Source organism: Hyperolius riggenbachi, chromosome 1 (assembly GCF_040937935.1).
Source record: "Hyperolius riggenbachi isolate aHypRig1 chromosome 1, aHypRig1.pri, whole genome shotgun sequence".
Taxonomy (NCBI): Eukaryota; Metazoa; Chordata; class Amphibia; order Anura; family Hyperoliidae; genus Hyperolius; species Hyperolius riggenbachi.
In genome coordinates, this window is record NC_090646.1 from 284,796,497 (window position 1) to 284,814,638 (window position 18,142).

The 18,142-nt window shown below is 46.3% G+C and overlaps 1 protein-coding gene across 3 annotated transcripts; it reads left to right on the plus strand.

The window, feature by feature from the left end:
- Window positions 1-3,762: 3,762 nt before the first annotated feature.
- On the plus strand, window positions 3,763-16,090 carry POMK (protein O-mannose kinase). 3 transcript variants are annotated; one of them, XM_068271145.1, is made up of 3 exons: window positions 3,763-3,930; window positions 11,163-11,477; window positions 15,102-16,090. In XM_068271145.1, exons 2-3 carry the CDS (start codon window positions 11,193-11,195, stop codon window positions 15,873-15,875), a joined length of 1,059 nt encoding a protein of 352 aa, XP_068127246.1. In that variant the 5' UTR covers window positions 3,763-3,930; window positions 11,163-11,192; the 3' UTR covers window positions 15,876-16,090. The 3 variants fall into 3 exon arrangements, with proteins under 3 accessions (XP_068127246.1, XP_068127248.1, XP_068127247.1); XM_068271147.1 differs by having other exon boundaries at window positions 11,311-11,477; XM_068271146.1 differs by lacking the exon at window positions 3,763-3,930 and adding an exon at window positions 7,650-7,855.
- The last annotated feature ends 2,052 nt before the right edge of the window (window positions 16,091-18,142 follow it).

Sequence of the window (18,142 nt, forward strand, 5' to 3'; positions counted from 1 at the left end):
CTCTCTTTCTCCTCCTTCTTCTTCTTCTTCTTCTTCTTCTCCTCCTCCTCCTCCTCCTCCTCCTCCTCCTCCTCCTCCTCCTCCTTCTTCTTCTTCTTCTCCTCCTCCTCGCTCAAAAGGCTCTGGCGTGACGTTTTGCTGGCACGGGAATCAGCGGACACAGCAGAGGAGGCCACTGAGGACTGGCTGCCAGAACAGGCCTCAGTGTCGGCGGCAGGAATTGCAGAGGGGGGAGGAGCAGTGCGTTTCCGCACTCCTGCTGGTGCTGCTGGAGGAGCAGGAGGGCGGGTGGCTGCTGTTGCTGCTGCTGCTGCTGCTGAAGGCTGTGCAGTGATGGGTGTGGTGCCACTGCCAGCACCAGATGCCTTCAGCTCTGGAACTCCTCATGCTGGTGGAAATGTTCAGCAGCAAGGTGGTTGATGAGCGAGCTGGTGCTGAACTTTAAGGGGTCTGCACCTCTGCTCAACTTCCGCTGACAGTGGTTGCAAGTGGCGTACTTGCTGTACACTGTGGGCATGGTGAAAAATCGCCAGATTGGTGACAAAAACAACCCCCTACGGCCTGGAGCCGCTGCTGCCTGTCTCCCTGTGGTGGTTGGGGGGGGGGGCTTGGGTGCAGCTGGTGGTGGTACTGGCAGATGCTGCTGCTGCTGCTGCTGCTGCTGCTGAGCCTGAGACACCAGCAGGCTGTGGGACTGCCTACTGCTGCCAATGCTTGCAATGATGCGCTCCTTGCAAGGCCCACAAGCGCATCCTCCTCCTCCTCCTCAGAGCTGCTGATGATGACATCCCCAGGTGCTGGTGGTGGCGGCACCCAGTCTTTGTCTGTCACCACGTCATCATCATCATCATCATCATCCTCCCCTCCTGAAACATGTCCTGCTGGGATGATGACCCCCCCCCCCCCAAAACTCCTCTCCTGATGCATGGATGGGCTGCTTGACTGTCGCCACAGTCTTGCTGTCCAATGCCTCCTCCCCAAAGTGCCCATCAGCATCTCCTCCTCAAAATCGCCAACAACAGCAGACAATACCCTGATGGTGCCTGGGTCAAAAGACTGCTGAGTGACAGGTCGGCGACTGACGGTGAACTGCCTCCTCCTCAGGCCCTGCTGGGCGGCTGCTGCGAACAGGGGTGGTGTGGTGGTGGTGAGGGTGGAGGCCTCGGATGCAGAGCTGATGGCGGGCTGCTCATCCTCCGTCATCAGTTGCACCACAGTGCATCCTTTTCCTCAATGGGACGTTTCCGACCCGGCTGGAGGAAAATAGGAGCAGGTGCTACACGCTGCTGCTGCTGTGTCTCTGCAGCGTGAGTTGCAGATGCTCCTGCTGGGCAGCGCCCAAGGCGTCCACGGCCAGTGGCTATAGGAGGAATGTTAGCCACTGACGCAGCTGCTGCTGCTGCGGAACTGTGCATGGTGGCGCGGCTTGCCACAATGCTGCTCCCTCTCCTCCTGATTCCCTTGCTGCCCTTCCCCTTGCCCAAACCGCGCTGGCTGCCACTTCCAGACATCTTAGATGTTTTGGGCGTAAACACTAAAGTTTTTTAAAGGGCGGTGAAAAAAGTGGGGTACTTTAATGGAGTGGGTTGGTGGGTGAGGTGACACTAATCACTAAGTGATTAGATCGCTAAGTGATTAGTACAGTACAAATACAAAATACAATAATCGGTATTGGTAATCAGTAAGTGTGAACAGTGAACACAGTGAGTGTTTCCAATAGCACAGTAACTAGAAATTACAATAATCAGTAGTAATCACAAGGAAATAGAGTGTGTGTACACTACAGGCAGTGAGTGCACGCACACACACACACACACGCAGGAGCTAGCCTATGAACAGTGACTGAGTGTCCCTAGTAGTAAGTAGTAACAGTAAGAACTAGAAATTACAATAATCAGTAGTAATCACAAGGAAATAGAGTGTGTGTACACTACAGGCAGTGAGTGCACGCACACACACACGCAGGAGCTAGCCTATGAACAGTGACTGAGTGTCCCTAGTAGTAAGTAGTAACAGTAAGTATACAACTAGAAATTACAATAATCAGTACTAGTAATCAGAAGGAAATAGAGTGTGTGTACACTACAGACAGTGCACGCACAAACGCAGGAGCTATGAACAAACAGTGACAGTGACTGTCCTAGACTAGTACAGTTACAGTATAAAATACAATCACTAGTAAGGGAGAGCAGCAGAAATACTGGTATAGATGAGAAATAAACTAACACAGAGGGACAGGAGAGAACAGCTGCCCACACAGGCAGGCCCTGAGGCCTAAAGCTGTAAGCCTGCAGCAGCTGACTCTATGTAACACACAAGCTACTAACTAAAATACAATGTCTATCTAACTAACAACAATATAGGTGTATATAGGAGGTGTATGTGAGCAAAAACGCTAGGTGTATGACCACAATAGAGCACTTGCTAAGCCAAAGCACAAAGGAGCAGATCTCTCTCTGTACAAAGTCAGGCAAGGACGGAAAACCTAACATGGCGGCCGCTATTTAGAGGATAGGGGCTGGCCAGGGTCCCCCTCAGTGATTGGCTGCCGTCAGAGGGCCTGGGAGAGCCCTCTGATTGGCTCTAAGGACATCAATCTGGGCTATGACACTATTCGAGCTCGGTATTCGAGCTCGAATAGCGCTGTTTGCTCGAATAGCGCGAATAGTGAATGAGCTATTCGAGTTTACTCGAATAGCCCATTCGAATAGCTGCAGCTATTCGGAGCTCGAATACCGAGCTCAAATAGCTGAAAAAGAGCTCGAATATTCGAGCTACTCGAATATTCGAGCTCTGTTGAGCACCACTGTTTATCATGAAGTTTTTGAATCAGGATGATACCATTTATTGGCTAACTTAGAGATGGTATGCCTCTTTCTCATCTCAAAAAGTTGGGAAGTTAGCCAATAAATGGTATCATCCTGATTCAAAAACTTCATGATAAACAGTGGTGCTTTTACTCATGGCTAACACGGTACAACACTTTACTGCTTCTACTATGCAGTTTATCATGTTAGTGTATTTGTACTGTCAATGGGCTCTATTCTCAAAGAGGAAAAATTACCACAAAATGTTACTGCAAAATTTCTGGCAGTGGTAATCTCCGCATTTTTTCCGCATTCACTAATATTTTCCGCAGAAAAAAAAAAGTGCGGAAACGGCCATTATTCTTGCGGTAAACATGCAGTAAAAAGGTCGCATGAAAAAGTGTTAAAAAGAATAAAAATCAAAGTCCAGCAAGCACAACCCTTAAGCCTCCAGACTTCATTAAAATCAATGGGTTGCGGAATATATCACCTACTACTTGTAGGTGATAAATAAAAACGGTAAATAACGACGAAATGACGCGCCTGAACTGTTTTGTGAATTGATTTTTTTTTGCGGAAAATAGCGACTTTTGCAGAACTTTTTCCGCATGAATCCCACACATTTACCGCATTTTCTCTGCACTTTTTCCGCATGCGGTAGAAAGATGTGGAAAATTCTGTGACTGTGAAATTGCCGTTATTTTGGTCGGTAACTTCCCGCATGTACTTTACCGCATGCGGGAAGTGATTGAGAATAGAGCCCAATGTAGGGTAAGTTAATGATAACTGCTATGTGAATTCAGCGTTCATTCTTTCTTTTTTCTTTATTAATCTCAACTCAAGGGTTTTTTCTGTTTTGTTTTGTTTTTAAATTGCTGTATACAAGCCGGAATCAGATCTTTATCTGTGATGACCAGCAGGTGGCGCTGGTTATTAGCGTGTCGGTATGAGGAGAGCAGGATGTTGTGATGGGAAGAGGAAGCACATTATGGGCAGGAGCAGATGACGTCGTACAGATGGTGGTGATCGCGGTAATTTGTAATTCTGTAAAGAGACCCTGCCGAGGATAGCTGTGCAGGTGGCCTTCGGACAAGACTAAGCTGCTAGCCTCATTTCTATGGAGGTTAGTAGAAGCGTTAGCTGGTGTGATAAGATGTGATATTGCCGTGACATGCAGCCAACCATATGCTCATTACACAGCTTACAACAGTCCTCCTGTCCCTCTTGTGGGAGTAAATCCCCATATCCCTTTTCTCATGCCCACTGTATACATTTAAATGGATGTACTCCCCACTAAAGGAATGGATGATCTAGTTGAGGGGACCCAGAAGGAAACCTCATAGGGAACAGTTCTTTGCAGCACCCTCTATAGCATGAAGCATTGTGATTGGTGAAATAGCATGGACATAATTTACTATAACCTGTCCGAAACCCAGGGGTTCGAGAGGGTTCTGTCCACCTAATCACATAGCTCCCAACTGTCCTCATTCAGAAGGACAGTCCCTCTTTGGGAACCCTGTCACTGTTTCCTCCTCATTTGTCCCTCTTTCAGGACTTTGTCCCTCTTTCTATGTAAATAAATATATATATATATATATATATATATATATATATATATATATATATATATATATAATTTTTTTTTCTCTACTAAAAAATGTGTTTGACTCTAAACTTTTATTCTGATCCTTTAATATATTACTTAATTTTAAAATGTTAAAATAAAGGAAAATGAACCAGGATAAAAAGGACCAGTGTGGTTTGAATTATAAAAGCAACCTATTTTTCTTATGAAATCTTTATCCTATGCGTGAAGGGGGCGTGATTAGGGGTGTGGCTTAAGTGTCCCTCTTTCTCATCTCTCAAAGTTGGGAGGTATGCCTACTCGCATTAAAGAAATTTCCTTATGGGGGGGTTTCCTAAACTAGACTAGCGTCAATTTGTTTGAGACCACTAATTTGTAAGAAATGGATCTAGTAGGAAAATGCTATCCATTAAATCATTGCTAGAATTTCTCACCAGGACTCTCATCAATGGCCTTCAGCTGCAGGGCTTCTGGCACAGTGTTAGTTTTGGCTGCTGTCTCCACTTGTTTTTCTTCACTGAACCGATTCGGTTGGTGTCATGGGTAGTGTTTTCCCATGGGTCCCTTTTTTAAAAAAAAAAAACTAAATTAGTGGCCATGGCCAGATTGCCGCAAGCAGGGAGCAGACATTGGAGGAGGCGCAGCTGGTATGTGTTGTTTGAACCCTACACAGTGCAGCTATAATTTTTACCAGAACCGTTCGGTTATGGTATCCTTTAAAGGAGAACTGTAGTGAGAGGTATATGGAGGTTACCATATTGATTTCCTTTTAAGCTATACCAGTTGCCTGGCAGCCCTGCTGATCTATTTGGCTGCAGTAGTGTGAATCACACCAGAAACAAGCATGCAGCTAATCTTGTCAGATCTTACAAAAATGTCAAACACCAGATCTGCTGCATGCTTGTTCAGGGTCTAGGGCTAAAAGTATTGGAGGCAGAGGATCTGCAGGATAGCCAGGCAACTGGTATTGCTTAAAAGGAAATCAATATGGTAGCCTCCATATACCTTTCACTACAGTTCTCCTTTAAAGCGGCTCTGTATTGGACTATGGGAGGTACATTTAACCTCCCTGTTGGAACTCCGGACCCATGCTCTGGGTGGAAATAAACCTGCCATTAGTCAAGGTGACTGCCGGGCAGGATCTGCAGAGAGCATGGCGGTGCAGCATTCAGAGCTCTCCTCCCCGTTCCAGACAGTCTCAGCCTGTCTTCTCATCTAAGACTCCCATCTGAGCTCATTCGCCCCCCTGAACCGAGGGATCCTCCTGGAATGTTATTTTTCTTTGCTCGTGCTGCCAAAACATTCCCACGCTAGTGCAGTAGCTCAAAGCACTCATGCATGGCTTTTTCGTCAGTGTGCAATACAAGTTGTTTTTTTTTTTTTTTTCCTTCCTCGGGGGGGAGGGGGGGGGGGAGGGGGTTATACTTAAGGGAATGTAAAGTGAAATTTAAAGTAGTTAATTTATTTACCTTGGGCTTCTTCCAGTCCTTTGAAGAACTTCTGGTTCCTTGCCGTTATTTCGCACTGCTCCATTCCTCTACTGTCCCTCTCCAAAAGCTGTCTGGCTTCTGCGCATGCACAGCCTTGGCTGCACGCCTCCTCTTATTTCTTATTTACTGCGTAAGCACAGAATTCTCCCAAAGCGCAATGGAGGAGGCGTGTGGCATGCGGCTGTGCATGCAGCATTCGGAGGGGGAACAGAGCAGCGCAGAATGATGCCAAGTGGACTGGAAGAAGCATCAGGTAAGTAACTGGCCACTATAAATTTCACTTATAATTTCCTTTAAATCTAAAGCTCACCAGTTAGGCTAACCCCTGTTAATGTTTGTGTTAACCTGTTTTTCCATGTTTTGCACTGTTTAAAATTGTCACTTTCTTGACATAGATGGTGTAGCTTCATTAAGCTTGTTGTACTATGTTATGTATGTAATGACAAAACAATAAAACATTTTGAAAACAAAAAATTTCCTTTTAAAGGGAAGATTCGCGCTGCTAAAAAAAAAAAAAAAAAAAAAAAAAAAAAAAAAAAAACTGCACTCACCTGGGGCTTTTTCCAGCTCCTGGCAGTCGATCGGTGCCCTCGGCGCAGCTCCTCTCCCTCTAGGCGTCCAGCGGTGAACCTTCCCTTTAAGTCAGACAGGTTTACTTGTTTAATTAAAAATGGTCTGGGGCTCAGTTTCTACTCAAATTGGATTATGTTACAGAATACACAGTACTCAATCTGAAGAGTCCATCAAGCATATCTCCAAACATTGTTTCCCTGAGGAAACTATTATGAAATCATCTCCGTATACAGTATTTCAGGTTTTTTAACAAGCTGCCTTATGCTGGGCATACACGGCTTGATTCTCCGCTCGATTTTGCAGGCGGTTCTCTTATCTTCTGCTCATTTTTCTTATCTTTTTCCACTGTCCTCAATGAGGAATCGAGCAGTGAAACGATCAGGCGGGAGATCGGTCGTGTCGGATATTATCTATCGAGCCAAATGACTCAGAATCGAGCCATGTATTCCCAGCATTAGTCAATGGACACACCTGTGATTTAAGGCAGCCATACACTGGTCGATGTGCCATCAGATCGACCAGCTGACAGATCCCTATCTGATCGAATCTGATCAGATAGGGATCGTATGGCTGCCTTTACTGCAAACAGATTGTGAATCGATTTCAGCCTGAAACCGATCACAATCTGTTCAGCTGCTCCTGCCGCCTGTCCTCCCCCCGCGCATACATTACCTGACGCTGGCTCCCGGGCATCTTCTCCACGCTGCACCGCTCTGTTCTTGCTCCATCTCGGCGCTTCCTGTGTCACTCCGTGACCAGGAAGTTCAAATAGAGCGCCCTCTATTTGAACTTCCTGGGTCACTGCAGTGACCCAGGAAGCGCCGGGATGGAGCGGGTGCAGCGCTGAGAAGATGCGGAGAAGACGCCCGGGAGCCCGCATCAGGTAATGTATTTTTCATCGGATCGGCCGCCGCTAGTGACGCGCACTTTACCCGCGGGCGATCGAGGGTAATTTCCCGCACGGCGCGATCGACGGACTGATCCGATTTCGGGAGGAAATCGGATCGTCGGCGGCGTTTACCGCGAACGATTGGCAGCAGATTCGATCCCAGGATCGAATCTGCTGTCGAAACGGCCGGGAATCGGGCCAGTGTATGGCCACCTTTACTGTGGTGTTTGCTAACACTTTGTAGCCTCTCCATATGCTTCTCAGTGAGTCACTGGGAAAACTGCCTTGCATCCTGTCAACAGTTATTGAGATGGCAGTTATTCCTAACTGTGCAGCCAAATCCCTATCCATATGGTTCCCTCCAACCTGTGAAGTACCCCTTTATGCCAGTATGGATAGCACCTATAGCTGCTGACAAACACGGTTTCACAGTGGATTTTGGGTACCTGGAGTTGTGGTTTTATGAACTGAGTTTGAGTTGCATGATTTTTGTACCAACTCCATAGCCCTGGTAAGTATTAGAGGAGGAGTCGAAGCAATTTTTGGTACCTGGAGTCTGAGTCGGTGGTTTCATAAAGGAGGAGTCGGATTATTTTTGTACCGACGCCACAGCCCTGATTAGAAACCATGATTGCTACAGTGGGATGCAAAAGTTTAGGCAACCTTGTTAATTGTCATGATTTTCCTGTATAAATTGTTGGTTGTTATGATAATAAATGTCCGTTAACTATATCGTATAGGACGGGGGTCCCCAACCTGTGGTCCGTGGCCCACTGGTGGGCTGCGGGACGTTCTCAGTTGGGCCGCAGGACTGTCCTCTTCCAAAACAACCCCCCCCGCGCCCGTCCCTGCGGCCGCCGCTGTTATTACCTTAGCAGCTTCCGCTTCCTTATACGCGTGTACTTTACTTATTCCAGCAGCGTATCTCCTGGCTGCTGTGTGTGATGCGGCAGGAAGCAGGGCTCGGTTCCCATAGTAACGGCGATACACAACGTCGCTACAGGAAGCCGCTGCCCTGCTTACTGCCGCATCACAGACAGCAGCCGGGACATATGCTGCTGGAATAAGTACACGCGCCGGAGAGGGGAGAGCGGACGCTTTTAAGGTAATAACAGCGGCGGGGATGGGCGGGGGGCACCACCTACCCATACTGGGGCATTATACTGGCCATACTGGGGCACTATACTGGCCATACTGGGGCACTATACTGGCCATACTGGGGCACTATACTGGCCATACTGGGGCACTATACTGGCCATACTGGGGCACTATACTGGCCATACTGGGGCACTATACTGGCCATACTGGGGCACTATACTGGCCATACTGGGGCACTATACTGGCCATACTGGGGCACTATACTGGCCATACTGGGGCACTATACTGGAGCGCAATACTGGGGCACTATACTAGCCATACTGGGGCAACTAAACTCCCTATACTGGGGCGACTATGCTAGCTATGCCACTGCACCCTAGCGCCCCCCCACCCTGTAACCCGCCCCACTGTCCACTAGGAAGTGCACCCCCCCCCCCCCCCCCCCGGCGGTCCCCGGAAAAAAATTTGGTCAGAAAGTGGTCCCCGGGCCGGAAAAGGTTGAGGACCCCTTGTATAAGAGACACACAGAGATATTTCAGAAGTGAAATTACGTTTATTGGATTTACAGAAAGTGTGTAATAATTGTTTAAACAAAATTAGGCAGGTGCATACATTTGGGAACCACAAAAAAGAAATAAAATCAATATTTAGTAGATCCTCCTTTTGCAGAGATTACAACCTCTAAACGCTTCCTGTAGGTTCCAATGAGAGTCTGGTTTCTGGTTGAAGGTATTTTGGACCATTCCTCTTTACAAAACATCTCAAGTTCATTCAGGTTTGATGGCTTCCGAGCATGGACAGCTCTCTCTTTAACTCACACCACAGATTTTCTATTTATATTCAGGTCTGGGGACTGAGATGGCCATTCCAGAACGTTGTATTTGTTCCTCTGCATGAATGCCTTAGTGCAGTGATGGCTAAACGTGAAACTCCAGCTGTGGTGGAACTACAAGTCCCATGAGGCATTTCAATACTCTGACAGCTCTAAGCATAATTTGGGGAGGCAGAGGCATGATGAGATTTGTAGTTTTGTCACAGCTGGATTGCCAAGGTTAGCCATCACTGCCTTAGTGGATTTTGAGCAGTGTTTAGGGTCATTGTCTTGTTGAAAGATCCAGCCCTGGTGCAGCTTCAGCTTTGTCACTGATTCCTGGACATTGGTGTGCAGAATCTACTGATACTGAGGGGAATCCATGCGTCCCTCAACTTTGACAACTTTTACTGTAGGTAGCAGGTGTTTTTCTTGGAGTGCCGTGTTTTCCTCCATGCATAATGCCCCTTGTTATGCCCAAATAGCTAAAGTTTTAGTTTCATCAGTCCACAGCACCTTATTCTAAAATGAAGCTGGCTTGTCCAAATAGCTTTAGCATACCTTAGGCATCTCTGTTTGTTTGTGCTGTGGGCAGCGAAAATGTTTGCTCTGCATCACTCGCATACAGAATCTCCTTGTGTAAAGTGCGCTGAATGGTTGAACGATGCACAGTGACTCCATCTGCAGCAAGATGATGTTGTAGGTCTTTGGTGCTGGTCTGTGGGATGACTCTGACTGTTCTCACCATCCGTCGCTTCTGTTAATCTGAGATTTTTCTTGATCTGCCACTTCGAGCCTTAACTTGAACTGAGCCTGTGGTCTTCCATTTCTTCAATATGTTCCTAACTGTGGAAACAGACAGCTGAAATCTCTCTAAGACAGCTTTCTGTATCCTTCCCCTAAACTATGATGGTGAACAATCTTTGTCTTCAGGTCATTTGAGATTTATTTTGAAACCCCCATGTTGCTACCCTTAAAGAGACACTGAAGCGAAAAAAAAATGATGATATTATCATTTGTATGTGTAGTACAGCTAAGAAAAAAAACATTAAGATCAGATACATCAGTCTAATTGTTTCCAGTACAGGAAGTGTTGAGAAACTCCAGTTATCTCTATGCAAAAAAGCTATTAAGCTCTCCGACTAACTTAGTCGTGGAGAGGGCTGTTATCTGACTTTTATTATCTCAACTGTAATTGAACTGTTTACTTTTCCTCTGCCAGAGGAGAGGTCATTACTTCACAGACTGCTCTGAAAGAATCATTTTGAATGCTGAGTGTTGTGTAATCTGCACATATTATAGAGTGATGCAATGTTAGAAAAAACACTATATACCTGAAAATAAAAATGAGAATATTTTCTTTGCTGCTAATCTTCTAGTAAATATTCATAGTACACAACCAATTCACTATATCATATATTTTTTTCCGCTTGAGTGTCTCTTTAAGAGAAAATTAAGAGGAGGGAAACAAATGACCCCCTTAAATATTCTCTCATAATTGGATTCACCTGTGTATGTAGGTCAGGGGTCATTGACCTTACCAAGCCAATTTGAGTTCCAATAATTCGTTCTAAAGGTTTTGGAATCAATTAAATTTATGCACCTGCCTAATTTTATTTAAAAAATTATTGCTCACTTTCTGTAAATCCAATAAACCTTATTTCACTTCTCAAATATCACTGTGTGTGTCTCCTATATGATATATTTAACTGACATTTTTTTTAATCGAAACAACCAACGATTTATACAGGAAAATTATGACGATTAGCAAGGTTGCCCAAACTTTCGCATCCCACTGTATAAGCAGTTGGGATACAAAGTCTCTGATTATACCATTCCTATGCCACCTTTAGTGCTTTTGCTCCTATTTCTTCTTACATATAATTACATTTTGTTTTGTTTTTTTAAGGATGCTGCTAATCTTGCATTATAGCGCAGAATGGAAAGAAAACATCAAGTTGGCAGAAAGAATGGCAGCTGGAATTGTCTTCTGCTTCTCATCCTCCTCCTCATTTTTACAGTGTTGTGCATCAACCTGTTACTCTACATCTACCTAGAGCATGCCTACGTGTCAACTAGCTACAGTCATGGGGACCCAAAAGCCTGTCCGCAAGGCTTCTTTAGGATGGGAGCAATGAAGAATTGTTCAGCCTGGCTCAACTGTGAGGCCCTAAAAAAGGAAGTCCGCAAGCTAAAGCTTGTAGGAGAGGGAGCTGTAAAAAAGGTACGTAGTTTGCACCTATTTGTGCCATATGCAGCACTACTGTTTAATCACTTCAAAATATACAAGAATAATGTCTCACTGTAGAAATACACAAGAATGTTGTCTCACTACAGAAAATAAGAGACTTTCAGGTTGTACAAGTCTTGATTTTCCTTTGAATGTATTGCTGATGAAGTAGAAGTTCCAGGTTTTGCCTGTGACGATCTGAAACTTGTCTCTATGGTTATTACTATTATATTTATGACTATTGATGCATATATGGGACTTTTTTTTTCAAGAGAACCCGAAATGGGTTTTAAGAATCCTATTAGGACACAGAGGCTGGTTCTGCGTATAATCACCAGCCTCTGTTACTATACTGTTTCCCCCCAGGCCCCCCCTGCGCTCTGCTGGCTCCTATAAATCAAACTGCCATGCTAGCGACACACAACGTGTCGATAGCAGGCTGTTTACATGTAGATTGTTACTCTCCGCCGCTCCCCCGCCTCCTATAGTGCCGCTCCCTGTCTGCATCCCTTCCCTCCCCGCCTCTGTAAGCTGATTGGAGGGAAGGGACGCAGGCGGGGAGCGGCGATATAGAGGAGGTAGAGAGTGACAGTCTACATGTAAACAGCCTGCTATAGACATGCTGCGTGTCGCTAGCACGGCGGTTTGATTCATGGGGGGGGCAGCGAGGGCGGGAGAGTATAGTAACAGAGGCTGGTGATTATATGCAGAACCAGCCTCTGTGTGCTAATAGGATTCTTAAAACCCACCTCGCGTTCTCTTTAATGTTGAAGCCTGTGGACTCCCTTTTGCTGCTGAGGATTATTGATCCAAGATTGCTGGCTATGTCAAAATATTTGTGATTCTTATGTGATAAACAAAGTGTTATGCTGTTTGAGCTTCATGGATGGTCACTTTGGGGTCAATTCATGAAGCAGCGCTGCCATGGCAGTGCGAGCTACATGACAGCTCCGCAAGCTAAATTCTGGGGGGGTGCAGGGCGTCTGGGCATGCTACACGCAGTTGTGCTGGGTATTGTGCTTTCCTTAGTTACGCACCGTTGTTTACTAAGGAACACTGCTAGGTGCTGTGGAGTATCGCGACTGCTACTATGTTAATTAACATGGTAGGGGCCACTTTAGTGCAATATCGCAGATACTTCGCAGCACCCCAGAGCGCGCGTTGCCTACTAAACAGGGCACTTAACTAAGGAAGGCACGCTACGCTACATTACTGTGTGTAGTGTGCCTAGCTGCCATGCAGGCTTCATGAATCAGCCCCTATGGGTTTGATTCACAAAGCCGTGCTAACTGTTTGCGTGGGTGTGCTAAACAGTTAGCACGTGAAGTGCCGTTCGCGGACTTTTGCGCGCGCAGTTTGCCGTGATTGGCGTGTATCGCGCAAATTTCGCGCGCAAAACTCTGAAATCGCACGAATCACGGAACTTTGCGCGCGCAAAAGTCTGTGAACGGCACTTCACATGCTAACTGTTAAGCACGGCTTTGTGAATCAAGCCCTATATGTCCTACCTACCAGGCCCGCTGCCTGGGCGTCACCCTAGACTCTGCTCTCTCCTTCAGCCCACACATCCAAAATGTTACCAGAACCTGCAACTTCCACCTTCACAACATCTACAAAATCCGCCCCTTTCTGACTCCGGACACTACGAAGCTTCTCATCCATGCCTTATCCTCTCCCGCCTAGACTACTGCAATGCCCTACTATCTGACCTCCCCTTAAAACGCATTGCACCCCTTCAATCAGTCATGAATGCAGCAGCTAGACTCATCCATCTTTCCCACCGCTCTGTCTGTACCATCAACCTGCAAGCAAACAGGATTGAAGCCCGATGAAGGCTGCAAAGCCAAAAGCTCACTTATTCTTATTCTTTTTAGTTAGCCAATAAATGGTATCATCCTGATTTAAAACTGATGGCTAACATGGTACAATACCCTACTGCTACTACTTAAAGCAAACCTGAAACTGAAAATTTTAAGTCAAAATAAACAAACATACACACGTCATACTTGCCTCCCGTGTAGTCTACTCATCAATCTCTTTCTCCTCTCTTGCGTCCTGTTTGTCTACTGTGATCAATGGAATTCTCCATCCTCCATTTTGAAAATGGCCCTTAGCCCATAACAGCTTCCTGGTCAGCACACTGTAAAACTGTAATATCGCACACTTTAGCCATAGGGATACATGGACATTACCTTGCACATCAGTTGTCCTTTCAGATATTACTGACAGCAATTGATATATTTCAGTTATGATAAAATCCTGACAGAAATGTCAGAAACATCTGATCTGCTGCATGCTTGTTCAGGTTCTGTGGCTAAAATTATTAGAGGCAAAGGATCAGCAGGATAGCCAAGCAACTGGTATTGTTTAACCTCTTGACGACCAGCTAACGCCGATTGGCGTAAACTGGTCGTCTGCGGGTTACCATGGAAACGGTTTCCATGTCAGTTCACGGAGGGTGTCTCCGTGAACAGCCAGAGAGCCGCCGATCGCGGCTCGCCGGCAAAATGTAAACAGGCGGGGAAGAAATCCCCGCTGTTTACATCATACGGCAGCAGCGCCGTAAGGCAGATCGGCGATCCCCGGCCTCTGATTGGCCGGGGATCGCCGGCATATGATAGGCTGAAGCCTATCCTTCAATGCGCAGAAATCCGTCCTGCGCAGCTCACAGGGGGAGGGGGAGGGAGCGGGAGAGACGGCGGAGAACGCTGCGGAGGGGGGCTTTGAAGAGCCCCCACTAAGCAAATGCAGCCGGCGGCGATCAGACCCCCCCAGCAGGACATCCCCCTAGTGGGGAAAAAAGGGGGGTAGTCTGATCGCCCTGCTGCACTCCTGATCGGTGCTGCGGGCTGTAGAGCCCACGCAGCACCGATCAGTGAAAAATCCCCTGGTCGGCAAGTGGTTAAAAGGAAATAAATATGGCAGCCTCCATATCCCTCATGCTTTATTTGTCTTTTAAAATTCTTAGAGAGCCTGAGGTGTGCTCATAAAACAAACAAAAAAAAATAGGCTACCTGATCTGCGGGCTGAGTGGATCAGGTAGCCGCAAAAACCGCCGCTCCTGTGGGCCACACTGTCCCACTTTCACTTTGGTGACCTCTGGGTCACGACACTGCAAGGAGAGACTGTGTGTCTCTTATCCAGCGTGTTGGGAGGTGGGGGAGCGGTAGGGGGTGTGGCCAGGGAGAGAGAGCTGCCCAGCTCTGGAAACCCTGCAGGAAGACCCCTGGCGGGCGTTTTAAATGGGTAAACCCTCCCCCCCCCCATGTTTACCTCAGAGATGGCGACAAATATTGTCGCTAATCTCGAGGGTCTTTAGAGCGGCGGTGGTGGTGGGGAAACCGAGGCATGTCATGAGGTAGAGAACATGTCCCATTTGCCCCCCATGGAACTGCCTCAGGTTCTCTTTAAGCATTGGCAGTGATTAGATGGCTTTTATGATGCATACTTTCCAGTAACAAGATTGTAATATGCAAATTAGGAGTCTATGAAATCCTAAACTTAGGAGTTGGAGGATTTTTGTACCGACTCCACAGCCCTGCCTGTAACTCAAAACTGCAATGTTTATCCTTTTGACCAGTATTACTCATACATTGTTGTATATGTTATATGTTCCAGGTATACCTATCTGAGTGGAAAGAGATGAAAGTAGCTCTGTCTCAGCTTACACTTCCTGCATTGAAAGAAGATTTTCTCCACGGCTTAAGGATGTTACAGTCATTGCAAAGCAGACATGTAGTCACTCTGGTGGGATATTGTGAGGACAATTACAGTATATTAACAGAGTACCATCCACTGGGCTCACTAAAACATTTGAATGCTACCTTTAACCTACCTAAATACCAGAACCTAAATACATGGCAGAATCGGTTTGAACTTGCCATAGATTATGTTAGTATTATCCGGTATCTGCACAACAGTCCCCTTGGTGTACTGGTCATGTGTGATTCCAATGACTTGGACAAGGTACTCTCTCAGTATCTGTTGACAAGTGACTTTCACCTAGTTGCAAATGATTTGGATGCCTTGCCTTTAGTGGACAAGGAGAAAGGTGTATGGGTCAAGTGTGGCCCAAGAGAAATTATGGGGGATTTTGTTGCTCCTGAGCAGCTATGGCCTCACGGACCAGGTGTTGAGTTTCATGATGATCTCATGCCACCATATGATGAGAAGACTGATATCTGGAAGATCCCAGCAGTGACTGATTATCTCCTGGACCATGTAGAGGGAAGTGATATTGTCCGTTTCCACTTGTTTGATATTCACGCAGAATGTAAGAGACAAAACCCATCCATGAGGCCTTCTGCTCAGACTGTGCTGGAAACCTATAAAAGAGTCCTGGCTTTGCTTCTGAAGGAGTTGGCTCAGTCAGATTCTAAAGAAAGCTTGTGAAAACAAAAATCCAGTTTGCCCTGCTTTGTTAAACTGCACTGTTTTACTTTCCAACTTCACTACTGATTTTCTTTTTTACACTTCCAACAGCTATTTCATTTCCTGCTGTTCCAGAGGATAAGCAGCAGCACTACTGCATTTACTGAGATGAAAACAATTGTGTTTCTTACTGTTCCAGATGATTAGCATCTGCAAATTAAAAAATTAAAAATGTGGTTGGTACATTGCATTTTATGTTTAGAAAATTCCTATTTTATTTGAGGCTGAACTCCTAGTTTAGTTTACCAGAGTTATGATGTATTCTAAACACTGGTAGCTTATATTCATGTGGTCACAGGAGCAGTTTTCTGACCACCCTTCCGATTGGGATGTTCAGAAAAAAGTTAGAGAACCGGAATCGGAATACTGAAATCCTAATAGGGCCCAGAGGCATATCATGTGCACAATGACATGCCTCTGTGTCATGCTATCACCGCTGCCAGCCCTCCTGCACTCTGCTCTTCCCCCTGAAAAGATCGTCAGGCTATCAACAATCTGCTTGTCACTAGCCTGCTTTATCTGAGGCTTGTCAATCTGCCTCCTCCACATCGTCCTCTCCGCCTCTGTTAGCTTCCTCCAATAGGAAGCCAAGCCACGACCCAGGAGTACTTCCTGGGTCGCGGCTTGGCTTCCTATTGGAGGAAGCTAGCAGAGGCGGAGAGAGCGGCGGGGGGAGCATGTTATTGAGGGGCGATGCTGAGGAGGCTGATTGACAAGCCTCAGATAAACAAAGCAGGCTAGCGACAAGCAGATTGTCGCTAGTCTGGCAATCTTTTAAGGGGGGACAGCAGAGTGCAGGAGGGCTGGCAGCAGCGATAGAATGACACAGAGGCATGTCATTGTGCACATGACATGCCTCTGGGTCATATTAGGATTTCAATATTCTGCCTCGGGTTCTCTTTAAGCTGTACGATTTTGTTTGTGTGACTGATGTACAGTGCACCCGGAAAGTATTCACAGCGCATTACTCTTCCCACATTTTGTTATGTTACAGCCTTATTCCAAAATTGAATAAATTACTTTTTTCCCCTCAGAATTCTACACACACCATCCTCATAATGACAATGTGAAAAAGTTAACTTGAGGTTTTGGCAAATGCATAAAAAAAAAAAAGAAATCGCATGTACATAAGTATTCACTGCCTTTGCTCAATGCTTTGTCGATGCACCTTTGGCAGCGATTACAGCCTCAATTATTAAGAATATGATGCCACAAGCTTGGTATACCTATCCTTGGCCAGTTTCGCCCTTTCCTCTTTGCAGTACCTCTCAAGCTCCGTCAGGTTGGATGGGAAGCGTTGGTGTACAGCCATTTTAAGATCTCAGCAGAGATGTTCAATCGGATTCAAGTCTGTGCTCTGGCTGGGCCACTGTAGGACATTCAGAGTTGTACTGAATCCACTCCTTTGATATCTTGGCTGTGTGCTTAGGGTCGTTGTCTTACTGAAAGATGTATCGTTGCCCCAGTCTAAGTTCAAGAGTGCTCTGGAGAAGGTTTTCATCCAGGATGTCTCTGTACATTGTTGCAGTCATCTTTCCCTTATCCTGACTAGTCTCCCCACTCCTACCATTGAAAAACAAAAATTACAAAAATGTGAGCCAGCGGCCCTACTCATTTGCACACTATTTTGCAGGGCTGTGGAGTCGGTGCAAAAATCTTCCGACTCCTTAGTTTATGAAACCTCCGACTCAGGGTACCCAAAATGGCTCCAACTCCTCGACTCCGACTCCTTAGTCTAATACTTACCAGGGCTGTGGATTTTGTACAAAATCATCCGACTCCTCAGTTTGTGAAATCACCGACTCCTACTCTGGGTACCCACGATTGCTCCAACTCCTCGACTCAGACTCCACAGCCTTGCTATTTTGTGGTTTGGACTTGGCAACTGATGTTCAGTAAATGTTTTAAAGAAATAACTGTTTTACTAAACAAAATTTTCACACACTAAGGCTGCTTACACACTAAGACGTTACAGGCGCACGTTAGTGCGCCTGTAACGCTCCCCCAACGCACAGCAATGTAACACAAGTGGGCTGTTCACACAGCCCACGTTGCGTTACATGTAACGCTGCACGTTCTCCGGAAAGTGCAGCATGCTACGGCGTTACAGCGGCTATAGCCGCGTTAGACTGTTTGCACATGCGCAGTGGGGGGGCGGAGAGGAGGCGGGGAGAGCCAGCTACAGTAGCCGCGCACATGGCTACTTAATATTCACTGCACTGGCGGCC